Raw genomic sequence first — 27,790 nt, forward strand, 5'->3', positions numbered from 1 at the left:
CAGGTCGTTAGATACATGGAGCTTGCACAGGGAGGAGCTGGTCGTTGTGGGCTTGGATCGTGATTGTTTCGTTAAACACTTTATGACATTTAATACTTTATAATGTTGGGTTTTATTTATACGCTTCCGCTAAACAGTGATAACATACTTATGTTTTGAACACCTTTCATATTGGTGGTTGAATGGCATTTACTTTTACATAATAATTACATGTTCAATATGATTGGTGGCTTGATCCTGGTCAGTCACGCTCCCAAGCGGTGATACTCCGCAGGTGGATTTTGGGGGTGTGACAACCGCGCCCTTCTCCCCGGTGAAATCTCGGGGTTTACAAGATATAAAATATTTGTAGGTACAGCCCCTGGCGCGAGATGCATCAGTATACACTTTTTCTTTAGGACCGACACTGTTTTCATTGGACGAGTGATTATCATCGTCCTTTTTAGGCTTGGACGGTGGTTTGCTGTGGGATTTTGAGTGGGTTTTCGGCTTTGAGAGTGGTTTGGATATGGTTCTGCTCCGGGATTCAGTATACTCCTCGTATTGTCGATCCAGGGCTGCCTTAACAGCGTTGTCGACAAGAGCTTTTAATTCTGCGCCCGTCAAATGAACCTGGGCGTTATCGTATTCGTCTTCTTTTGAATGACTATTCTCCCCACTTGGATCAGCCATGGTAACTTGAATCTGCTACAGAAGATAACGAACAATTTTATTTAGGGGTTTATTATGGAATTGTCTTTTATGGCAATTCATTAACCATGGTAACAGAGACCATATCTGGTTAATTTGTTACTCACTTTTATTTAGGATCTGAACATACTTAACCTAATTACAAATAATATTGTTAGTGGCATAAAAGCCTAGTCACGAGGACGTTTTTATAATATTAGCCGGGATTACAGAGAATCAAGGCATGAAGGTTTGAACCATAGTCCTTTTACCTTTTCTGACAGGGAGTCATAGACTACCACTGCCTTTTGTCTTATATGACAATAATTTATGGCCCGTGGGCACGACATCACTAATGGATGTTTTATAATCTGTTTGGCCCGTAGGCACTACATCGCTAATGGATGTTTAATAAATTTGGCCCGTAGGCACTACATCACTAATGGATGTTTAATAAATGATCATCTTTATTGATGATTTAACCCATGATTTATAAATCATTAATTTGGGCTTTGGAATCCTTAAAAGGATTCTTATATAAGAATGACGCGTGCGATTTTAACGAATCACATCTGCCATGAACGTTAACATGATTACAGAGGTTAACTGGAATCTGAATCTTTTAATCAGGTCTTACCATCTTGGCTGGGTCTAAAAAGACACCTGGCTAGGTTTCACTCTTAAGATTCTTTATTTAGGCAGATAAATTAAAAGGAATGCTTTTTGATTTATTTCATGTATAATAATAACGAAAATGAAATTCATAACATAACATTCCATAAATTTCAAGTATGATTACACGCTGCCCTAAACGGGACTTTTAAATAAGTAAGTACCTACGCAGAGGTTTATGACAAAACATATCCACGCAGGGATCAAATACAAGATAGATGTCCGCGTAGGGACTAAAAGATAAGTCCACGTAGGGACTGGAATGCAATCGTCCACGCAGGGACTTAAAACACGATAAATGTCCATGCAGGGACTAACTTGTAATAACAATACAATAATACATAAGGAGACTAATGATCTCGTTTCTTCCTCCCTTTCAGCAGGTTTGCTAGGCCCTTAAGAAATCCACGATTACTCTTTCGTTCTTGTTCGAAGTCTCGTTCCACACGGTTTAAACGGTGGAGTATTTCTTCTTGCTCCGGTGGAGAAAAACGTGGCTGCTGCGCCGGTTGCTGAACCGGAGGTCTAGGAGGTATAGGATACCCATGAGCTAAGTAATCTGGTCTCCAAGAGGTTCCATGGAGGGCATTATAATTAGCCGCTACCACATATGGATCGGCATCATAGTTATAGTTGTAGTGCGTGTGAGTCGGCTGCTCAAACGGATTGTACGCCGTGGAAGCGCCGTACGCTGGTATCGGATTGTCATATCCAAATGGTGGCGGAGGTGGTGCAACTGGTGCAGAATTCACCTCTGCAGGGTGACCCGAAGGTTCCCCTAATTGTGGTTCTTCTTCAGGCACCGACGGAAAGTGACTAGCACTCGAGTGGCGAGGGGTGCTGAAATGGAATTCCCCTCCTCGGGTAGACATCCGTGCGCCTGATCTTCTACGCCTTGGCGGATCTGGAATTACTGGTTGAACCGGTGGCGGTGGTGGTGGCGTAACTGCCACGAACCGCGAATCCTCAGAAGGATCCTGTTGTTGCTGTTGATCATGAGGCGAGAAATGATGAGATGGTGTAAAGTACCAATTACATTGGTCAAACCTCGTCTGGTAGCTGTCGGGACCTTGATAGGGTGTGCCATGGAAGGATGACCCATCAGAGATCTCGATTGGATGATTGGGAGTACCCCTTGCAGGCTCGACGGGGTCCGTATCCTCGTCCATATCCACTGCATTATCTTCAGAAAAGTGATCCTCTGGTCCTAAAGGGTTATACCCTATTGGCTCTTGGACATAATCTGCCGGGTTAAACTGTCCTATGAAGAAAGGTGAAGGATCGCCATAAGAACGATGCGAAGCAGATCGTTGGAGAGGTATAAAGGATGGTTGAGGGTTATTGGGATTGTTTTCCGAATCTGGTCCGAAAGAATGACGGTATGAGGGTGTTGAGCTATGCGAGGTAGAATGTCTCGCAGGTTCAAAGAGGTTTCTTCTTCGTCTCTGTGGTTCTTCACTCCTTGTACTGGAAGGAGCTCGCATGTTCGAAGGTCCAGCCTCGTGATCATTGTGAGTAATGACCGTCCCTTTGCCTCTTCCTCCTCTTCCTCGTCTGATTGCAGGTGGCATATTTCCTGCTTTCAAAACTTTAAATAACAATAAACAATAAAAAGACAAACTGGAATAATCAATTCGAATTTGTCCTATGTTCTTGTCTAGACTCAAGTATGTGCAATTGTGTAACTGAGATTAAACACAAAGGCTAGTGTTTAATTCACTCAGTGTTGGCTCTGATACCAACCTGTCACACCCCGATTTCCACGTGTCTCACCGGTGGGCCCGGTGGGGGATTACCGTGACGTAGTTGGCAACAATATAGTCAAACCACCCAATTATATGAATGCACAGCGGAAGCATAAAGATAAATATATTTCAACGTTAAATGTAATATCAAAGTATCACCATTGTTGAAATAAAATCCACAGGGGATCAATAATAATAATAATAAAGTATTGTTCAACAGACTTCAGGCATCTTATGCTTGCGAGACTTCTAATGATGCTAAGGAGAAATCCCATCCAATTACGCATAGTGCCTGCATTTAGTCTTTTTGGGAAAATACGTCAGTTTACACTGGTAAATACATTCAACTGACACTTTTGTAAAATGTTTAATAAAATTGGTTTAAATGCACAAGGCACAAACTCTTTATAACTTGGGATAATTCATAATTAAATCTTGTAAAGAATTACATGTTTACTATGCGTTCGGTCGCCCGGGTCGTGTCGGGTTAAAGTTTAATAGACACACCACATAGTATAAAACCGTGGCGGGTAAACCAACGGCTATACCTTTATAGTCATGGACATAATGCCGAGTGTACGCCTACACTCGGATGTCAGGGTCGTGGCCATTTCGTAAAATGCTGCCGAGGATATCCGGGACATGGTCATTAAGCCCCCAAAGGCGTAAAGCCAAACAAAACAAATTTTTAAACGGGTCACATCGATAATACCCAACTACTAATGAGTTGGGGTCAATTGCCCGACCAAGCGGTATTTTAAATACCGTAACCCAAGCCCGTATAACGGAAAATAAGTTAAAAGTATTTACCTTTGCAAGTATAAATCCTAAATCGAATTAAATTGCAGATAGCTTTTACTGGTCTCCTATTCTGGAACGAAGGTTATAAAATAACCTATTAGAATCCTAACGGGTCTTTAATCTAGTCGTAGCTTAGACCGGTCAGTTTCAAAGGATAGATACGGTTTAATCGCGTGGCAGGCGAAAACCGGGAATGGTATGTGATTTTTACCCAACAGTTTGAAGACTTTTTTTATAGGGGTATAATAATCACACTCTGTCTTTTGGGGTCAAAACAATATGGTTTGACCCGTATCGGCTAATTTATGTAAACTAGTTACATAAGCCGAACCGTGCGCGCAAAAGGCGCAACAGGTAACTATAAGAGTACTACACTGTTTTCCTAAGTCAATATGCCTTAAAGAGGTTGTGGTATCAGTAAGATACCTTCCGTAATGCCCGTAACGAGTTTAAGTTCATATTATGCCCCGTAGGGGTATTTCGGTCTTTTTAAAGATTATAAAAGAGGTTTCTGAGTTCTACAGGAAATCTGAGTTTCCCGAACAGTTTATAAAGTCTAAAATACTTTATTTATTATTTAAATTCAGTATCAACTGGAATCGGGTCAAAAGACCTTGTAGAACTCAAGTTATGGCCGAAAAGGGTATATTCAGTATTTACCGAACCATTGCCATAACCGCAGGTTATGAGCAGGTTAAAAATAATTAAAAATCTTTAAAAATCCCAAAATATTATTTTACATCAGTGTGTAAAAGGTTTGATGTCGAAATCCGGGTTTAGATAGGGTTATGCTAATTGCGCTACCAAATTACTAAAGTTTTCGTAATTTGCGTTATTTAGCGTAACTCCTATTCTGGACCTCGGATTGACGTGAAATTTTAGGGACATGCTTAGAAATCAGTAACCAAGGTTATGATCCGTTCACGTGTCCGAAATTCTCGTTTTAAATTAAAAAGGGCGTTACGGTCAACTTTTAAGCATTTAACGGAAATGTGTAAAAGACTCGGACAACCAATGAACCGGTCACAGAGGTTTATACCATCATGTAACCTGGTCCTAAGAGAGTCCTAAGGCACTTCTAAATCAAACTTTAACGGGTCAGAACTGAAGTCAAAGCAAAAGTCATAGCTTTTGCGACTTTCGGCTCCGAACCGGGTCAAAACAGTACATGGTCGGATCAAACAAGCTTAGACTACTTAATATACTTATTATCATGTTCTATGAGTGTTTAAACAGGCTACATATCACCTACATTACCGATTATGCAAGAAATCGCAAAATATCGTTTCTGTTGACTTTTTCTAAGCACGTTTGACTCGACATTTGGACTAGTTAGAGTGGGAATCAGAGGGTGCCCTTTTAGGGGTTTAAAGCCCACATGATTACCAACATATAACTATCTTTGATTCGACAAACCACTGGACCATTTGTGATTTATCGTAAAGTCAATCGTTAATTACGACGGATTGACTTTTAAGCTATACTATGCAAAAACTAAGCCATAAAAGGGTAGACACACTTACAGAAGCTTGGTGCACGACTTAGAATGTTAGAAGAGTGCTTGAGAGCTCCAGAGATGATCAAGAGAGCAGGTTTTGAGGTGTGTTTCACTTATGCACAATGCCTTGCCTTTTATAGTGAAAAATGGGGCTTAGGATCATTACACATCAACCTACAAGGCATCATGGATGTTCAGCAGGTGTCCCTGGGTTCTAGGGGGCATGTAGAGGGCGCCCATGCTTCATTAATTGCTCAAATGATCGTTCACAAGCTCAAACAGCAAGTCTGTCCAAGTATTCTGCATCTGGGACTCGTACGCGGCCCGCATTAGGATTCAAGCAGCTCACACGCGGGCCGCATGGATCCTAATGTCAGAAAACGTATCTTCCTCTGGCGCGCGGCCCGCATTAGCTCAACCATATTCCTAACGCGGCCCGCCTGGGGGTTAATTACCAAGATTTTCAAATCTTTTGTAATGATTTGTCTGACCTTTCGGTTTTGAAGGGGTAACTTTGCGATTTGGCCCTCGATTATTTACGATTAAGGGCCTCGTGACTTTTACCTGTATTGTTAAGTCCCCGGTTAGTTTAACTATTATCCGGAAAGCCTTAACTTTTATTGTTGACGCTTTTAACCCCTCGCATACGAATTTGATCATAACTTTCTCGTTTTAAAACGGAACTTCGCGAAATTTATATAGTATATTCTAGTGAGCGTATTTTACTGTTACAAAGCCTTGGGTTCGTCAAAGGGTCACTCAGAGGTATAAATTTAAACATGTTGACACAATTAACCCCTGCAGCTTGTAATCTCTCACTTTCTTCCGTGTTTCGCTCCGTACGATCCATGATTTATTCGTTTGAAGGTACGAGCATCATTTAGGGTTATTATACAGTATATTTACCCTTCGTTGACATTTATAACCCTCGAATTTACATACTTTCAAGGGTTGTCAACTTTAGTCCTTTATTAAATATTTAATGCCACGTGTAAACTCATGACACGTGTCAACACATTATTGGACACAAAATTTCGAGGTGTTACACCTATTCTGGACCTCGGATTGACGTGAAATTTTAGAGACATGCTTAGAAATCAGTAACCAAGGTTATGATCCGTTCACTTGTCCGAAATTCTCGTTTTAAATAAAAAAGGGTGTTACGGTCAACTTTTAAGCATTTAACGGAAATGTGTAAAAGACTCGGACAACCAACGAACCGGTCACAGAGGGTTATACCATCATGTAACCTGCTCCTAAGAGAGTCCTAAGGCATATCTAAATCTTACTTTAACGGGTCAGAACTGAAGTCAAAGCAAAAGTCAAACTTTTGCGACATTCGGCTCCGAACCGGGTCAAAACAATAAATGGTCGGATCAAACAAGCTTAGACTAGTTAATATACTTATTATCATGTTTTATGAGTGTTTAAACAGGTTACATGTCGTCTATATTACAGATTATGCATGAAATCACAAAATGGCATTTATGTTGACTTTTTCTAAGCACGTTTGACTCGACATTCGGACTAGTTAGAGTGGGAATCAGAGGGTGCCCTTTTAGGGGTTTAATGCCCACATGATTACCATCATATAACTATCTTTGATTCGACAAATCACTGGACCATTCGTGATTTATCGCAAAGTCAATCGTTAATTACGGCGGATTGACTTTTAAGCTATACTATGCAAAAACTAAGCCATAAAAGGGTAGACACACTTACAGAAGCTTGGTGCACGACTAAGGATGTTAGAAGAGTGTTTCAGAGCTCCAGAGATGATCAAGAGAGCAGGTTTTGAGGTGTGTTTCACTTATGCACAATGCCTTGCCTTTTATAGTAAAGTTTCATGCATAAGATCATTACAACTCACCCTACAAGGGTTTATGGATGATCAGCAGGTGGCCCTGGGTGCTAGGGGGCATGTAGAGGGCGCCCATGCTTCATTAATTGCTCAAATGATCGTTCACAAGCTCAAACAACAAGTCTGTCCAAAGTTTCTGCATCTGGGACTCGTACGCGGCCCGCATTAGGATTCAAGCAACTCACACGCGGGCCGCATGGACCCTAATGTCAGAAAACGTATCTTCCTCTGGCGTGCGGCCCGCATTAGCTCAACCATATTCCTAACGCGGCCCGCCTGAGGGTTAATTACCAAGATTTTCAAATCTTTTGTAATGATTAGCCTGACCTTTCGGTTTCGAAGGGGTAACTTTGCGATTTGGCCCTCGATTATTTATGATTAGGGGCCACGTGACTTTTACCCGCATTGTTAAGTCCCCGGTTAGTTTAACTATTATCCGGAAAGCCTTAACTTTTATTGTTGACGCTTTTAACCCCTCGCATACGAATTCGATCATAACTTTCTCGTTTTAAAACGGAACTTCGCGAAATTTATATAGTATATTCTAGTGAGCGTATTTTACTGTTACAAAGCCTTGGGTTCGTCAAAGGGTCACTCAGAGGTATAAATTAAACATGTTGACACAATTAACCCCTGCAGCTTGTAATCTCTCACTTTCTTCCGCGTTTCGCTCCGTACGATCCATGATTTATTCGTTTGAAGGTACGAGCATCATTTAGGGTTACTATACAGTATATTTACCCTTCGTTGACATTTATAACCCTCGAATTTACATACTTTCAAGGTTTGCCAACTTTAGTCCTTTATTTAATATTTAATGCCACGTGTAAACTCATGACACGTGTTAACACATTATTGGACAAAATTTCGAGGTGTTACATTATTGTTTTTTCTTTTTAAGATTTGATTGGATATGTTGTCATATGTTACCCCATGGAGCCTACCACTACAAAATTAGGGCCTGGCAAAAGAATGACCTTAAAGCTAAGAGATTTAAAGTGAGTTTTCAAAATCTTGAACTTTGATATATACAACACCCTATTTTTAATTAATTTCAACCTTTGATTCATTTGAAATATTTCAGTAATGAAGATTTGACGGTGACTTTGTGGGACGAGTTTGCTGAGGAAATGAACGCATATATGTCATGGAAAGATAAAGATATGCATGTGGTTTTACTTATTCAGTTTGGGGTTTTGAAGCTTTACAAAGGTGATATTATTTACCATGTAGTTAAGTAAATCTTATTACTAGACTCCCTTTTGATGAGATGAATGTATTTATATATGAATTTATTGTGGGTTTTTTTTTTACTTTAGGGAAACGAATTGTTTCAAATGCATTTGATGCAACTAGGCTCTTCATCAATACTGATATTGCTGATATCAAAGCATTTAAAAAAAGGTACATTGTGTTTTTCTTATTTATATGAATACTAGGTTAGAACCCGTGTATTACACGGGGTGTCTTATAGAAAAATTAGAAAGAAAAAAATCTCTTATATCATTCTTATTGCTGTAACTGCGTATTAAGTTACATTTAATAATAGGAAATCATATTTAGTAGGAAATCAAAAGTTAAAATTATAATTAACACATACAAATGAAAAGTTGACAATGGAGAGTGAATGAGATTGCACTATTAAAAAAAACCCATTACTATAATTACGTATTAAGTTACATTTAATAATAGGAAATTTAAATGTAAATCAAAAGTTAAAATTATAGTAGGGACATACAAATGGAAAGTTGACCATGGAGAGTGAATGAGATTGCACTGTCAAAAAAAACCATGCATCTTTAGAGTCCTGTAGCTACTATTAACATGCATCTTGCATAATGCAATGTAATATAACATTTTAGTCTAACATAATTCTTTTTCTTCAGTTATCTTGAAAATTCATCAACCGGAAGTTCCTCAACTAATCACCAGTTAGGTTCGTGCATTATCAACTCTGTTGAAGACCTATTTGTTGATGACACTAAGTTTAGCCCCATTGCTTATGTTCCTTTAATAGATGAGGTAATTTTATTTGATACAGAAACATTATTATTATTATTATTATTATATTACAGTGTTCTAAAAACTTTCCCAATAAATTTGCACCTCACACCTGTATTGATTCAAATGGCTTCCCTGTATACAAAAGAGCAGATTCGGGTAACTATGTTGAAAAGTCGGGTGTTAAGTTAGATAATAGAAGTGTTGTGCCGTATAATAAAACACTGTTGAAGAGATATCAAGCACATATCAATGTAGAATGGTGCAACCAGGCTGGATCAATTAAATATTTATTCAAGTATATTAACAAAGGTCCTGATAGAGCATCGGTGGCTTTTGAAGAAGCTGGAAAACAAGATGAACAAGATTTAGCAAGGGACGAAATAAAGGAGTATTATGATTGCAGATACATTTCCGCATGTGAAGCGTCATGGAGAATTTTTGCATATGAGGTTCATTATAGGTATTCTGCGGTTATTATACTTCCTTTTCATTTACCAGGTCAACATAACGTCGTATATGGCGCAGATGATGATATTGATGATGTTCTCAACAAACAATCTGTTTCTTCGTCTAAGTTTTTAGCCTGGATGAGTTGTAATCAAAATGATGAAAAAGCACGAAAACTTAGTTATGTTGAATTCCCTACTAAATATGTTTGGAAACTAAAGGATCGTTGTTGGGAACCACGAAAAATAGGTCGTTCAATTGGTCGAATTCATTCAGTTTCCCCAGCTCTTGGTGAGGCTTATTTTCTGAGGATTCTTCTCAACAAAGTGAAAGGACCAAAATGTTTTGAAGATATTAGAACGGTAAATGGGCAAACACTTCCTACTTTTAGAGATGCATGCTATGCGCTTGGGCTTCTAGACGATGATATGGAATATATCGAGGCAATTAAAGAAGCAAGTATTACATGTTGTGGTTATTATCTTCGTGCTTTATTTGGAACAATGTTGTTGTCTAATACTCTATCTAGACCAGATTTCGTTTGGGAAAAAACATGGGAGTTTTTATCTGATGGAATTCTTCACGCACGCCAAAAAAAGGAACATATGCCAGGTAAACAATTTTGATTTTCAATGATAAAGTATTTAAATTTAAAATTAAAAAAAGTAATTATTTTTTTCTTTCTCAACTTTTTTATCACTATTTTTAAACTTAAATTATTCTTTTTGCCTAATTAATGTTTTTCTATATGAAAGAACTTTAATATTTTATTTTGTACATTTTACAGGTTTATCACTTACTGAGGACCAAATAAAAAATTTGACCTTGGGTGAGATTGAGAAATACTTACTACGCAATAACTCTACCCTAAAGAGATTTACATGTATGCCTTATCCGAGTGACGACTCCATAGCTTCAGCAAATAATCGTTTGATCAATGAGGAGCTATCTTATGACATGACCAATCTAGGTAATGAATTTCAGCCTCTCTTTAATTCATTGACAGATGAACAAAGATGTGTTTTTGATGAAATTATCAAAGCTGTCAATGGTAACAAAGGAGGTGTTTTCTTTGTCTATGGATACGGTGGAACGGGTAAAACATTTTTATGGAAGACATTATCAGTTGCATTACGATCTAAAGGTGAGATTGTATTAAATGTTGCATCGAGTGGTATTGCATCTTTGCTATTGTCAGGAGGCCGAACAGCGCATTCTAGATTTCATATTCCTATCAATCTTAACGAAGATTCAATCTGCCACATCAAACCAAACAGTCCTGTTGCTCATTTACTAAAGGAAACAAAATTGATTATATGGGATGAAGCACCGATGGTACATAAACATGCCTTTGAAGCTCTTGATAGAACACTAAAAGACATTTTCAATTGTGATACTTCAAAAAATTCTGAAACACCGTTTGGAGGTAAAGTTATTGTATTTGGTGGTGATTTTAGACAAATCCTTCCTGTTGTTCCGAATGGCAGCGGGCAACAAATTGTGAATGCCTCTTTAAGTTCTTCCTATTTGTGGAGTAAATGTAAAGCCTTAAGGTTAACCAAGAACATGAGGCTAACGATTGGAGCAAATACATCTGATATGCAAGAAACAATAAATTTTGCAAAATGGCTGTTGGACATTGGTGAGGGAAAGGTCGGAGGTAACAATGATGGCGAAACAACTATAGACATTCCTGATGATCTTCTAATAAATCACTCATCTGATCCTGTTAAAAATTTAATTGACTTTGTTTACCCGTCAATTCTCCAAAATTTCAAAAATCCAGAATTCTTCCGTGAACGAGCAATATTAGCACCTAAAAATGAAGTTGTTCAAGAGATTAACGATCGTCTTCTATCACTTTTTCCTGGAGAAGAACAGGAGTACCTTAGCTCGGATAGTATTTGTCCATCAGAACAGCTTAATGATCCAGCACAAGAACGTATATATTCTCCCGATGTTCTTAATGGACTTAAAATATCTGGATTGCCAAATCATAGGTTGGTGTTAAAGGTTGGTGTTCCTGTTATGCTTCTAAGAAATATTGATCAACAAAATGGTTTGTGCAACGGTACCAGATTACAGATCCTAACACTTGGTAAACGCGTAATAGAAGCTGAAATAATATCTGGAGGTACTATCGGTACTCGAACATACATTCCTAGAATTAATATGATACCTTTAGACAAAAAAATTCCCTTCAAGTTTCAGAGAAGGCAATTTCCACTATGTGTATGCTTTGCAATGACTATAAACAAAAGCCAAGGACAATCACTATCTCGAGTTGGTTTGTACTTAAAGCAACCTGTATTCACCCATGGACAATTGTATGTTGCACTTTCGAGAGTAAAGAGTAGAGCCGGAGCAAAACTACTAATTTTAGACAAAGAAGGGAATGTTACAAATCAAACGACAAATGTTGTTTACAAGGAAATTTTCAGAGACTTGTGATTAGTTTTTATTTCTTTTATTTGTAATTTATATTTTTTTGGTTTTTGATTGTTGAATGAAAATGTTGTTTACTTCTTTGTTATTTTTTCATATTTTTATGTTTTATCCAACTTAATTGTTCAACCCGTGTATCACACGGGTAGATAACCTAGTATATAATATATGAATAAAATGTGGGACACGTGTCAAGTGGTGGTGCAACCACAATGGGTTTTTGGCGGGAAAAATGTGAGAAACCTTATGTTTTCACACGGGATCCGCATGTGGTATATCCATACCCGTTTTTTGGACCCGGGTATAAAAATATCTAATTAGTCTAGATCTCTCAAACGTATCATTCTTCTCATTCACGCTTTCATTCAAGCGTACAAAACCCTAATTTTGTTCATCGCCGACAAGCAAATCTACCACCATCTCTTTCGATTTCATTAACATCTGGTAAGTCAACGAATCTATTCTTATTTTCCTATGATTTCTTGTATCTTTCATCGATGATTTCGTTCAATTTCTTATGATTCTTCTATCATTCATCCATGATTCGTTCGGTTTCATCTAATCTGAGTGTTAATCGAGTTTTTTTGTGCTTGAAGCATTGTTTTGGGTTTTATCTCATCTTTTGTGACAAACAATCTATGGTGCTGAGTTGATTGATTCAGTTCTGGATTTCCAACGAGCGATGATTGAAGTAGAGGTAAACTTGCAAAACCCTAAATCTAAGGTCTTCATCGTCGTTTAACCCATAGATATCATCGCTGTTAATCACTTTTTCCTTTTTCACATCTAATATGAAACCCTAGATCTCTAAAGCAATGGTGTGGTAACTCAAGTGGCGGCGGCGGTGGTGGTGGTGCAATCATTTCGATTCAACCAACCATCTGGTAAGCAAAGCTTCTTTGGTTAATTTTTTTTAGAGAGCTTGAAAATAAATGTGTTTTGTTTTCATACAGGAAAGAAAATATCTGAATCATTTTGATTCAACCAACCATGTGTTTTGATTAACATGATTTTTTAAGAGCTTCTGGTATTGTTATTACTTGCTATTGTTGTAAATTTTGGATTGGCGGATTATAAATGATGTTGTTAATAAAGAAATTAAAAGTAGGAGTTATTGTTTTTAATTAGTAACTTATATGATTGCTATTATTTACTTCATTTTATCAAAAATGGTTTTGGTAGTAGGATTCTTGAGCAGATCGGTTGCAACTAAGACGAGATCCTAGTAGTACATGGTGGTCAAGGTTGGTTCCGACAACCCGATTCCGATTTAGCGGCCACATGTATATTTTTCGAGAACAAAGGTACGTCTGGCGACCTTCTTTTGATTTGTTTAAGTCACGTGCTTTAGTTTCTATTAGATTTGGCAACTGATGTTGAAATTTTGTAGTTCTGGAGGCTTTAATGATGATTCTAACAGCTGCAGTAACGATTTGCGACACCGTAAGGGGCTATTAACGGATATTTGTTATGTGAAAGAATAGGTGGTGTTCATATTGGGTTGAGTTAGGGCACAATAAGTGGGTGATTCGGGACATTTGTTTTGGTGTAATTGTTGATGTGTGTGACCTCATTGATGGCTGATTAAGGGCTGGTGTGAGTGGGAAATTGATGGCGATCGCAAACAGAGGTCAACATGTTACAGCACAGCTTGGTTAGCGACTATGTAAGTAACGATATTTTAATTACAGTTGTGTTTATCCTGTGCATTTAGTGTTTACAGCTGGTAACAGTGAGTGTATCTCATTCTTAGTTTTCTTAATCATAAATCTCTGGTGTTCGTTGACCCGTTACAAGTGTTGCTTTTAATCTGGTGTTTGTTACGGATTCAGAGAGAGAAGGGTTTATCACTAAGCTTCAAGAAACAGAAGATAATTATTTTAATATCCATAAATTTTTTTAGCGTATGTTCATTTTATCTATTCACATGTGTCTACCCCACCCTCTTTCAGGTCTCGAACGAGTGCTCAGAGGCAGAAAATTGGTTGAGGGAGAAAAAGCAACTGCAGGAATCGCTTCCAAATCATGCTGAACCAGTTCTTCTGTCATCTGATATTAGGAAGAAAGTCGAGGCACTTGATAGGTATTTTTAGGCCTATAAATGAACCGAACGAACACGAATAGAGGCATGTCCGTGTTCGTTCATTGAATTTTAACCAAACGAACACGAACATAAAAGAATAACCCTTTCTGTTTCATTAGGAGAGTGTGTTCAGGTTGGAGTTTGTGTTTGTTTTCTTTATTTAGATGTTTTGATTTTTGAAATTGTGTGATTGTTTTTTGCCTTGATGTGCAGTATTGATTGTTTTTTGTCTTAATGTGAAAATTAAGGGGGTGGAGTTTCTGTTCGCAGAGGGAACATACAACCTTTCATTCCGCCTAGAACTTGGGTGGTTGGGTAAGTGGTTTGGGCGGCAGGTCTGCAACTGTGACCTGATTCATGGGTGGGACCGAAAGCCGGTTAGATTACAACTGTATGGTCAAGAAGTGGTATCTGAATGCTACTGTATTGTTGCGTTATTCATTTACTATTATAAAAGGTGCTTAAAAGGTGTATTCTTTTAATAACTCAGCATCATTTACTTTAATCATTTACCAAGCCGCCCGTTTAACCATTTGCTTGACTTTGTTTTTATTTGAGATTTTTTGTTGAATATGATAGCTATATTACATAATGACTTTTATGGTAACTCTATATTTTGTTTCAATCCACTTCTACCACTTGTGGTGCAAGTAGTTTAGCTAAAAAAGCTGCAGGGTTTTTGGTCTCAGCTGGTGGGGAAGTTGTATCACATATGGTCAATGCATTTCATGAACATCATGATGTTTCAGTCTCAGCTTTTCAGGAATTGGATGGTGTCAAAATCTTGGTTTAAAAAGGCGCAAGTGGTGCGTGCTTAAGCGCAACACGACCCTAGGCGCAAAGAGTTGCGCCTTGTGTGACATAAGGCGAGCTCTGTGCAAAAAGCGCACAAAAGCAAGCTTTTGGGAAAATAAAATCCCACTGAGGCACTCGCTTCTTCTACATAAGGTGTTTTTGTGCATTAAACTGATATATATGTAGCTGAAATGGTTGTACATTTAAGTGATTTATGCATTAAATCATATATTATAACTATAATTTGGGTTAGGGATGCTAAAAATCCTATAGGATATATATACATGTAGCTAAAATGGTTGTATATTTGTGTGTCTGATTTTATGTATAATGGTTTTCAGATGAAAGGCTTAATGATATTGTGGGCAGTGCATTTCTTTTTATAAATAATAAGTAATTCAAAATGATCAAAGAAGCCATGTTGTTCAGGTTAAAAAAAATATATTTAGAGTAAGATAATTAGGAAGTTTTTGTAACTTAAAAAGTGTTTTTGGTGACGTCTGGGTTCTGACCCGTTTGACTAACTATTTATTTTAGCTGTTTGACCATTCAAAGGGTCGGAATTACCACCTGTATACCTGACTGTAGCTTGATAACTTTACCATTAATCTTCGTAGAATTCCATTTTTGATGGTTTGAAATATGTGTGACAGGATGAAAGCAGGTACAATGGGAGCAAAGGTGCACACATAAATCTCAAGCGGGTTGAAAAAGGCCCGAATTTTGGTTAGCAAAATCCCAGGTAACCGATAGGCAAATATTAATTACTAAAAACCTATTATGTTCGTGAATGCATAAAATTGAATCACACTGTACGAATTTGGTGGACAATATTATTTACTATTCATTTTTCGTTTTCATATTGTCGACATTTTCTATTCTTATTTTTTTATATTTTTTTTCTAAACAATCTTTGGTACAGAACATTGATATGAGTCACCCAATCTTTGGTACAGAAAGCTGCCTTTTACTCAACCGTGATCCAGCCTTCTTTCAATTCCGATCAACGGCACGTGAGGACATTCCTTGATTCATGAAGGAATCCTGCCTTTTACTCAATTGCAATCCAGCCTTCCTTTAATTCTGATCAACGGTGCATGAGAACAATCCTTGATTAATAAAGGAAGCGACAGTGATTTCAACCCAGGCGTTTCGGCTGTGTTCGATTCTGACCAAAAACACTCCTGAATCAGGTATTAAGCAAAGTTTTTTACTGATTCATACCATGGGGTGTGTGGTTTTCTATAGTAAAGAGATGTAATTATGCCCATTGTTATAAGTTAATCGAATGGTATGTTATCAGTTAATCGAATCGTATGCGTTATGCCTGTTGATGGTTTTGTGTGTTATTTATTGAATGGAACCGGTTACGATTGTCAATTTCAGGTGCGGTTATTCAATTGGATAGATTGTTGCAGCCAACTCCATTTGGTCATGACGGGGTCCGTTCATGGATGTAAGTCCTTTAGGACTGAGCTTATTTGGTCTGAACGGAAAGCCCTTTCAAATCAAGTGGGACTGTGGAAAACTTCTTTGCTAAGAGGTATTGCTGGTCTTTGGCGTGCTGGCAGGGGAAATATGACATTCCTAAGCATACACTAGCTGTGGTTCCTACGTTTCGTATATATAATGATGATAATAAATCAAAATACTGGGATTTTAAAGATGTATTTTTCCTTCCCAAAGGCCGACCGTATATGGTTTTGGAACACTTAAAACAGTTCATGTGAACAGTAAGTTTAATGCATATATTTTAGGGAGAAAAAAACACAATTGTATTTAGTGTTTGTAAATTTGAATAACTAATATATTTTTTTTATTTTTATATTTATTTATTATGATTATTAATATTAATTATTAAGTATTAAATTTTATCTAATCAAATATAATATTTTGTCACAAATCTCAAAGATAATAAAAAATATTTGGTTAAACGTCAATTGTGGAGTAAAAAGATAGGAAACTATTTGATTTTGCTACATTAAATGGTTAATTAAAGATAATTTTAGTGAGTATCACAGTGTGAATATAGCTCTTCAAAATTTTAATGCAAATGGGTTAGTGGCCTTATTAGATTATGTGGAGGGAAAGGGCAAAGGATGATAGATAGAAGTAGGCATGAGCAAATGGTATAAAATACCGATCCTTTCCCGATCTTATCCCGATCCCGATACCGATAATTCCGATCCCGACATGTTTCGGTATCGGAAACGGTATCCACATTTTGGTTTTTTGGGTATCGGTACGGTATCGGTAAAATACCGACTTTTACCCTCAAAATACCGATACCGTACCGAACCGACATGTTTCGGTATCGGTATCAAGTATTCATGAAATTTCGGGATCGGGATTATCGGTATCGGGACGGGATCGGTATTTGCTCATCCCTAGGTAGAAGTGGTGACTCGATACATCCGGTAAATTCATGGTTAAGAGCATTTTAACAACACTGCGCAGTTGCGTCGTTAAAGGTTATTTTTTAGTTTGGAGGATGGCAAGGAACCAAGTAGCTACAAAATAAAAATAAAAAACAAAATATATAAGGAACCAAGTACTAGTAGCTACAAAATAAAAAAAAAACAAAATATATAACTGATCAATTTATTTGTACAATTTTATTTATCTACTAATAATTAATCTAAATAACTTCCTCAAGCCCAGGCTGTATTTCCTTTCTAAGCCAGCAAAAATTTGTAGTGGAGAAGGGAAAGAGGATAATTTAGAGGTTCAAAGTGTTATTTAGGCTAATAGATGGTTAAACTTAGGTTTTTATGATCTGTTATATATTATTATCTTAGGTTATTATGTTATTAAGGATTGGGTCAAAATATAGGCAAATGGGTCAAAATGAGTCATCTTAACTGTCATGCTTTATTTCGTTTTAGAATTAGTGTATATATATTAGTGTATACACACATACATATGTAATCAAAACCTGTGTTGTTGATTGTAGCCATTTAAGCGCTTCAGTGACGTTTTGGTCAGGTTTTGTGGTGGTTCCGGCTAAACACGAATTGGTTTTTTAGACATTTTGGGTACTCATCTCTAACTATCTGTTTATTCATGTCACATTCAGTGTTAAGCTCTATGAGAGGTGATGAAGCAAAGAAAATTTGCCCCGAGTTTCAATTGGTACGTGATAAAGCTGAGTTGAGCATAATGAAGTTGGACATGATATGCATTGGAGTGGCTCGAACCATATGACACCTTTGGTACTGGTACAAATTCTGTAGCATAGGGTACTACTTCAGTAGCAGATAAGATACAGGAGCAAATAAGTTTCAGTTTCGATTACTCAATGTTCATGTATTGTTTTTATGTAATGTAATTATACCAGCTGTTTCAATAGCCACATGTTCTTTATTTTAAAATCAAAGATTATATCCTCAAACACTAAACCAATAATCTTATCTCATATTTTATATAGGATTATCAGTGAATGTCCTCACAATTTTTTAAAAAAAAACATTTAAATAGTGTCAAGTTTTCTGTACATTCCCACCTGCCGCAATGTGCGGGTCACGTTACTAACGACTTTCAATATGTTGTTTGTGTACGTGTTATTATCGAAAACTAAATTCTCCTAACTCGGGATGTTCCCGGGTGATAGCCTAGTAGAGAGTTTATAAAACAATTACCAAAGTTATGATACAAGTAAATTAGTAACAAGGTTTACTCGAGGTCGCGTAAATGATTTTTAGGTGATCGGAATGGTACGGTCCATAAGGGTGAAGTTTAATTTTATGACTCTAGCTTCAAACTATATTTGATATCTCAACGATCATTCTCATACAGAGCTCTGTTCGAATAAGATTTAAACGCTTGAACATACATTTGAAACCATGCATGGTTATGTAAGCTCAAACAAAGTGTAGCTAAACAAGGGAAACGGGTCTTTGTTTATAGCTTATTCAGTTTTTTTGTTAAAGGCCGACTCTTAAAGGTAATCTATACTATATAATAAAAGAAACCACTTTAAGGACACTTGTCATCATATTAGGTCATCTCTTATAGATAATTATTATTTTAATTTAATTTCTTTTAATTAATTATAAATAACCCTCCTACTAAATATTATTTAATTTAATAAATATAATCGAATAAGATATTTGTGACAACAAAACTATTTTTTTTATATTATTTTTTTAATAAGACATTGATAAGATATTTGTGACAACAAAACTATTTTTTATATTATTTTTTAATAATTAATAATTGCTTTAGCAAAACTTATCTATACTATATAATAAAAGAAACCAACTTCTGAATACGTGTCTTTCAAATTTATACTTATCTTATATTAACTAAATAAATAATAAATTAATATTAAATCTTATCATATTTTAATGAAATATTATACTCAAATCTAAATTGTTAATTTAATATATTTTTAAAACAAATATCACTCTTTCCTATTTATCTTATATTAAATATATAAATAATAGATTAATATTAAATGTTATCCTAATTTATTAAAAAAATATAACTTTTTTTTATTATTTGGTATACAAAATTATATTTATTCAACTCGTGTAAAATGTGGGGTTTTGAAAAATATAACCTTTTTTATTATTTACTATACAAAGTTACATTTATATAACCCGTGTAATACACGAAATTTTTAAAAATATAACTTTTTATCATTTGCTATGTAAGATTAGATTTATTCAACACGTGTAATACACAGGGTTTTAAGGATGTAATTTCTTTTTATTATTTGGTAGATTTTTCAACCCGACTATACACGGGTTTTTTAAAGATACGACGTTTTTAGTATTTAATATACAAAATTACATTTACTTAATATGTGTAATACACATGGCTTTTAAAGATATAACTGTTTTTTAGATCTTTTCAACACGTGTAACATACAGGGTTTTTAAAGATGTATTTTTTTTATTATTTTATAAATTTATTCAACCCGATTGTACTCGGGTTTTTTTAAAGATACGACGTTTTTAGTATTTAGATACAAAATTACATTTATTTAATCTGTGTAATACACATGGTTTTTAAAGATATAACTTTTTTTTTATTATTTGATATATAAAATTACATTTATTTAACCCGTATAATATACGGGGTTCATAAAAATATAACTTTTTATTATTTAATATATAAAATTACATTTATTCAACCCGTGTAATACACGGGGTTCTAACCTAGTTATCTCTAATATGTATAACTTGAATCCACATTAATTTTTTTAACTCTTTAAGTTGTCTGTCTCATTGTCACATTTAGTGACCAGCACCCCTATTGAATTTATATTCTTGATTCGCCGATGTTTTTTAGTTCGAGCCCTTCTATTCGCCGATGCGTATACCACGGGTCTAATGTGTAGATCGACACAAAATGCTTTAATTGAGAATCTTTGAATTGGGTTAAACCAGGGCCGCACCATCAGCTAACGCCATCAACATAACAAATGGACTAAAGCATACCATTTGTTAGGGTTCTTATTTTGGCAATATCACACCAAGTCTAACAATGAAATTCACATAAAGTTTTGCTTTAAATTAATTGACAATAGAACGAGTATATACATGCAATTGTGATGGAAGGTGACCCATGAAATGTACTTATAACAACATTTTTTATTTTTTTATATAATTCCATATGAATTTTCGGCATTTTGCAGTGGTCCTAAGGTTTTAAACAATTAACACATCAGTGGTTAGGACAAATATGTCAAGTCTAAAATATGTTGCTATTGAAGATACTTCAGGGGCGAGTGTTTGTGTGGGGACAACTTAGGATCATATGTGTTGTAGAAGCAAGTTAAATACAAATTAATGTAACGCTGGGTGCTATGGTATAAAGCTTCTACGGGCTTTATCACGTCACATAAGGCCGAAGGGTGTGGGGGCGCCACTCCCGCCAGCTAGGACGCTATAGCGCCCCGGGACGCTATCCCACCACACCGCCGACGCCATAGAGGAAGCGCCAAGATGGTGACGAGCAATTTAGCGCTTTGACCGAGGAGCATTTAACTTTTTGACCGTTTCAAATGGTCAGATTTAAAAAAAATTTAATTTCCTCTTTTTATAAATTAGCATTATAAATACCCACAATCCTTTCACTTTTTTATCTCATTCCTCTCGCTTTATCACTTTTTATATCATTCCATTCATTTTTTTAAAACATTCTCAACAATGTTTCCCAACAACCCATGGGACCCGACCCATCCGTTTTGGCAAAATATGCAAAACAACGAGCAAGAGGACTGCTATCGCCGAGACCCGCGTACGGGTGAGCTTGGATATTAGCCAATGCCACCAACCACCCCTACTTCTCCTCATCCCACCACTCAACCGATGCCCCCATTTTTCGGGTATTATAGTTTTGTAAATTTAATTTGTAATTCAAACTTATGCTTTTGTAAATAAATTTTTTTATAGGAAACGACCAAGACATAAAGGTATTTTGGGGTCGTATACGTGAAAAGTTTTTCGCCGCAATGGGTCGTGGTGAATATCGAACCGCCGACTCTTTTTCAGGAAAGTGGGGTGCTATGAGGACGAAGGTTAGCAACTTCAACAACATATACACTAATCTCGTCAATAGTAGTCGAAGGAAAAGTGGTGCGAGCGACGTCGATGTCATGACACAAACCCACAACGACTATAGAATGTACCATGGGCATATGTTTACGTTGGTAACCACACGGGAGCTTCTTCACAAATCTCCAAAGTGGCATCTTGTACCACCGTTCGACCCAACCCGCCCTAGATCCAAATGGTCCAAATCGACATCCACCACCGAACCATCTGGGCCCGATGCTTGTACAGTAATAAATCTAAACGACGATGCTGACGAATTTGAAGAACCAGAAGAGCTGTCTCGTCCGATTGCTAGGGATAAAAGTAAGGCCAAGGCACGTGGAAAGTCTACTACATCAGATGGCCCGTCAAAGATTAGCAAGTTCGAGACAAGTTTCAACGAAATAATCTCCATTAGGGAAAAAGACCAACAAATGAGAATGGAGAAACGAATCCAAAAAGACATGGACTTTCTCGCAAATGATGTGTCACATCTATCAGAGGAGGACCGAGTCATTTTAGAGGCCCGTAAGGCACAAATTCGAGCAAAATATATGTAATTTTTTTCTAGTATGTTGTGGTTTTTTTTAGTATGTTTTCTTTTCTTTTTTTTCTAGTACGTTATGTTTTTTTTAATGAAATTATGTTTTTTTTAATTTTCTAGTTATAAATATTGCCATTTATTTAATTTAAAAAATAAATATTTAAATAAATAAATAATTAGAAAATCATGACAGGGGCTCCATCCACACTCTGCAAATTAAAGGGAGGCATGATAAAGCCCACAGGCTGACGTGACATGATAAAGCCCCAAGGGGGCTCCAATCACACCCTTTAGCCTAAGCGTCAGATATATTTTGGGATAAAAATGACGTCCCCTTTAACAATGATGGTGTGAGATAACCCCCCCCCCCCCCCACACACACACACACCAAGTTCATAGCACCCCCTAATTAAATATTAATAAAAAGATAAGGAAACTCTGATTGGTCAAGAGACACGAATCCCACCAGATGCAGCCCTTCACGCCTGCTACCTCTTTGGCGGCGAAGGCCAAGAATAGCGCCCAGAAAATACAGGAGGGGCGCTAAAGATGATGAGGTGACAGAAGGCGCTGAGCCACACCACCCAACCTAAGTATAAAATTGTTAAAACCACATATGTACTCGTACCCGTCATGTATGGAAGATAATCAAAATATAAATGCTATGGAATAGAAATAAATAATGTTACACATACTATAAAAGAAACTTAATTTCTATTATTAACTGGGTTTTCTAAATTTGCTGATTGCATTATGTGAGAAAATATAGCTTAAAATTAAATCCCAACAAAAATATTCAACATTCTAGATTTGATAATGAAAATTTAACTTCCACTATTAATTGTATGATTGCCATGGCATTATCATATCGTACAGATACAGGGAAGTATGTGACTATCATAGGTCATATCGGAAAAGGAAATATGTGATATGTGACACTATCATAGGCCTCTTTTAGAAAATTACTTTTTTCTCAATTTTAAAAATGTAATTATACTAGCTGATGTCCTGCCCGCGTTGTAGGACGGTAGGCCGAATATTCATCAACCGATTAAAATAAAATATTAGCATAGTTTTCCTAGAAAAAAAAAACTAAAATGATGGCAATACCTTAATTTTAACCTCGGGGCAAAACTGTAATTTGTTAATGAGGTAGTGTTAGGGAGTTCTTTGACACGAATAAAAAATTAAATCGAGTTAACAAATTAAAACAAAACAATTCTATAGTTTTGCTAAAAAACCAACAGAGTATACTGCCATTTTGGTCCCTGAGGTTTGAGCAGTTTTGCCACTTTAGTCCAAATTTCAAACCTTTTGCATCTGAGTTCCTGTGATTTCAGTTTTGTTGCCATTTTGGTCCAACAATGAAATCAACTCATATTACTCAAATTTAATCCTGCTGTTTTGTCATTTTTCTCACGGGTAAATTGGTCATTATGATTTTATTATAACTCGTTATTAATTAAAATAATTAAACTAAATAAAAGCTTTAAACATATAAAAGCACAGAGAACCTACTTTATCTTCCCCAAATGCATACAACCAACAACCACCACCACCACCCAACCTCCGGCAGCCAGGAGCATTACCACCATCTTCCATCAACTCAAACCCAACAACATGAATCCTTCAAAAACCCCATCGACTGCAGCGTTTTAACCCCATCCTCTTTCCCAACGGATCTGCAATTTCACAGATCGGATTCAAACGCTTTAAAGGGTTTCAATGGTTGTTGAATTCGGGCGAAGGGGAACTATAACGATGGACAGTAGTGGTGGGTTTCAATCGGTATAGATCGTTGTAGAGAGGAGAGAACGAGAGAAGAACATACCTGTGGTGAAGTGTTTCAGAGGCATGCAGCGAGGGTTGGTGGTGTGTCGTGGTTCCCGAATCGTGACGGTGGCGAACGATGGGTGAAGGGGTGACGATTGAAGATGAAAGATGGAGGATGGTGTTTGGTGATGGAGAACGGTAGGTTGGGGTGGGTGGATAAGGGTTCCGGTCGGAAAGGGTGGTGCTGCGACGATGATGTGTGGTGGTGGTCGGTTGTTGGCTGTATGCATTTGGGGAAGATGAAGTATGTTCTCTGTGCTTTTATATGGTCAAAGCTTTTATTTAGTTTAATTATTTTAATTAATAATGGGTTATAATAAAATCATAATGACCAATTTACCCCTGAGGAAAATGACAGATCATCAGGATTAAATTTGAGGAATATGAGCTGATTTCATTTTTGGACCAAAATGGCAACAGAATTGAAACCACGGGGACCCAGATGCAAAAGGTTTGAGATTTAGACTAAAGTGGCAAAATTGTCCAAACCTCAGGGACCAAAATGGCAGTTTGCTCAAACTAAAATGATGGCAATACTTTAGAGTAAAATGCACGGATAGTCCCTGTGGTTTTGTAAAATAACACCTATAGTCCCCAACTTTTGGAAATTACACTGGTGCTCCCTGTGGTTTGACGAGTTGTTACTCGGATTGTCCCTGGAGTGGATGTCCGTTAGTTTTCTCCGTTAAGTTCATCTGAAATTACTTATTTACCCCTCCCTTTAAAAATAAAAAAAAAAAACAAATATGGATTATTAAAAGTGTGGGACCCACCACTCACCCACAACTTCATCTTCAACCTCTATCCCCCAACCCTTTACCATCACCATTTTCTCCATCAAGCACCACCCAAACCTGAAACCCCACCTCCACGACACACTACCGCACCCATCTTCGGCCGACGAGCATCCCGTTCCGACGACGTACCAACTGATCGTTCCATTGCTTTGTTCCGTAGTTTGTTAAAATCAAACAAGTCACATCACCAAAGATGCATCAACATACAAAAAGAGAATCCATGTATTAAGTGAATTTATAGTTCCACTTTGTTGATAGTACCTGAAAAATAAAAAACAAACAACAAACAGATTAGATGGAATCTAGATGTGATTAACATAAGCATAATCCCCTGTTTTCCAATTACACAATTCCCACAAATGATAAACGCAAGAAATGTCGTCATATGAGATAGTAACCAACACCATCATCCATGCTTCTCCCCACCTTAATCCCTTTCAATGGCGACTTCTAACGACCTAAACCTATGACGAAACCCAATAACAACTTGGGTTCCGATGAAACCCTTAGCGGCGATGGTGTTTTTTTCAGTGATCCCGAAGTGATTCCAGCTCTGATGGCAGCGACTATGACCGGTGGATTTGAACCATAGTTGTAGCGGCGGTGGTCGAGGGTGACTCGGATGCAGAACCACAACTTCCATGGCTGTTTGGCGGTGTGGTGGTTCCCTGGCACTTGATGGCTGGCTCACATGGTGGTGGCAATGGTTTGTTCGCAGAGAAGGAAGAGATGAAGGTTGGAGAAGAGTGATATTTTTTTATTTTTTATTTTTTATTTTTTTAAAGGGAGGGGTAAATAAGCAATTTTAGATGGACTTAACGGAGAAAACTAACGAACATCAACTCCAGGGACTATCCGAGTAACAACTCGTCAAACCATAGGGAGCACCGGTATAATTTCCAAAAGTTGGGGACTATAGGTGTTATTTTACAAAACCACAGGGACTATCCGAGCATTTTACTCTATAATACTTTAATTTTGAACTGTGGGCAAAATTGTATTTTTTTACCGTGGGTAAAAATGTAAAATTGTAATTTGCTTAAAACTAAAACGATGACAATAATGTAATTTTCAACCGGGGACAATAACGTAATTTTGAACAGGGGCAAGTTTGTAATTTTGAACTAGGGTTAAAAATCGTAACATACCTGGGCCAATGGGGGAGTGCCATGCAGCAGCCTGGCACTATTTCCCCACACACTTTTTAAAAAAAATTAAAACGATGCCAATATTGTAATTTTTAACTGGGGCAAAATTGAAATTTTGGGTTGAGGTAAAATCGTAATTTAACAAATTAAAGGGATGACAATACTATAATTTTTAAACAGGGACAAAATCGTAACTTTGAATAGGGGTCAAATTCGTAATTTTAAACTGGACGTAAAATCGTAAATACCTGGATCAATGGAGGAATGTCAGGCCGCAGCCTGACACTATTCCCCCATATTAATATTAATGATGCCATTGGCTAGCCGCCCATCTCAGCCAATAAGAAAGGGGAACTATTCCCCCTCATTCTGAATGTAAATATAGGAAATTTTGTAATAACGCATTATGCTCTAATTTCCATTTACACTTTACTCTATATCGCCCATGTCTTTAAAGACTAGTGGCATCTTGGGGTGGGATAAAATTTTGGACCAATAAGTCCTGGGTTCGATTCCTACAAGGGGGTTTTCCCATATATTTTGGGTTTCCTCCTGAATTGGTATAAAAACATTATGCCTAGTGGAGATGAATATGATCGGGTGGTTCTGCTGGTGGCACGATGATACTGCAGTGGTCCGTCAGTGATCCAAATTTGTCGTTAAAAAACCCCCTGCACTATATCATTAGTTAGATCTGACCAAAAATTAATTACAAGAAACCCATTAGAATTTGATAGTTAGTTAAACCTAATTAATGTCTTAGCTAAATGTCATTTTACTTCCTGTGGTTTCAGGCATTTAAATATTCCATTTTTTGTATATGGGTCTAAAAAGGTTTTACCATTGTCATTTTAACACACTGGGTTAAATTTATCCATTTTTTATGTTAATGAGAAGGGCAATTCGATCATTTTATATGGCCGAATTGTACTTCTAGTTAACAGAATTACCTATAAAATGACCGAATGACCCTTCTCATGAACATAGGAGAGCCAAGGGGTTGGCGGCGGTCGAGTAGTCGACATTGGCCACAACGCCCAGTGTCACGGTAATTGGCACGTTGTTCCTTGCCGTTAAAAAAAACAATTATAGCATTAATTAAGAGTGCGTATAGAGTAGGGTGTAAATAGCAACACACTAATTTAAATAAATATATTAAAAGTAATATGTGAACCCTATTTTATATATATTTTATATATATTGTTTACGACAGATAATAAATAGTAACTTTATTTTTAAAATAAATATATAGTTTTTTATTATTTTTTAATATATTTTAATAGTTTATTATTTTATTTACTTTTTATAACATATTTTTAATTTTTTTCTTATTTTAAAACCATATATATCCTTTACCATTTTTAATTTTTTTTTCTTTTTTAGAACATATATTATATTTTTATATATTTTTTACGAAGGATAATGAGTAGTAACTTTATTTTTAAAATAAAATATAGCTTTTATTATTTTATATTTAATATATTATAATAATTTATTATTATATTTACTTTTAATAACATATTTTTAATTTTTGTTCTTATTTTAAAACCATATGTATCCTTTAGTATTTTTTAATAATTCTTTTTTCTTTTGATACTTTTTCAATAATTTACGAGTTTATAACTTTTTTTTTAATTTAAGCACGTAGCTGTGCTTGATTTTTTCTCTCGATATTCCGTTATAAGTTTTGTTAAAAACGAAGTTGTACTTAAAATAAAGTATTTATTTGGTATCATAAAACGGTACAATGATAAACTAACCCGTTCTAATGGTTTGCCTTTCTAAACAACATGTTTTATTTTCAAATCACGTTTGTTTTACATTATTATTTGGTTAGTTTCGCTGCAACACGCGATGTAAAAAAAAACTAGTAATTATTAATATGTAACAATATTGAATCTTGCCA

At 36.4% G+C, this 27,790-nt stretch overlaps 1 protein-coding gene and 1 long non-coding RNA gene across 5 annotated transcripts; both read left to right on the top strand.

The window, feature by feature from the left end:
• Nucleotides 1–8,147: 8,147 nt before the first annotated feature.
• LOC110907226 lies at nucleotides 8,148–12,148 on the top strand. The gene is made up of 6 exons (XM_035983042.1): nucleotides 8,148–8,244; nucleotides 8,331–8,458; nucleotides 8,566–8,650; nucleotides 9,133–9,406; nucleotides 9,520–10,309; nucleotides 10,485–12,148. The coding sequence occupies exons 1-6, from the start codon at nucleotides 8,180–8,182 to the stop codon at nucleotides 12,146–12,148; spliced, it is 3,006 nt and encodes a 1,001-aa protein (XP_035838935.1). The 5' UTR covers nucleotides 8,148–8,179.
• Nucleotides 12,149–12,481: 333 nt separating this feature from the next.
• Nucleotides 12,482–16,656, top strand: LOC110905802. 4 transcript variants are annotated; one of them, XR_004878701.1, is made up of 9 exons: nucleotides 12,482–12,586; nucleotides 12,739–12,839; nucleotides 12,946–13,026; nucleotides 13,328–13,446; nucleotides 13,533–13,808; nucleotides 14,095–14,225; nucleotides 15,674–15,762; nucleotides 15,977–16,213; nucleotides 16,407–16,656. It is a non-coding gene; the product is annotated as an uncharacterized LOC110905802 (long non-coding RNA). The 4 variants fall into 4 exon arrangements; XR_004878702.1 differs by having other exon boundaries at nucleotides 13,325–13,446; nucleotides 14,095–15,762; XR_004878700.1 differs by having other exon boundaries at nucleotides 14,095–15,762; nucleotides 15,943–16,213.
• Nucleotides 16,657–27,790: the final 11,134 nt, after the last annotated feature.

The sequence above is a fragment of the Helianthus annuus genome, chromosome 14, assembly GCF_002127325.2.
Source record: "Helianthus annuus cultivar XRQ/B chromosome 14, HanXRQr2.0-SUNRISE, whole genome shotgun sequence".
NCBI classification, from domain to species: domain Eukaryota; kingdom Viridiplantae; phylum Streptophyta; class Magnoliopsida; order Asterales; family Asteraceae; genus Helianthus; species Helianthus annuus.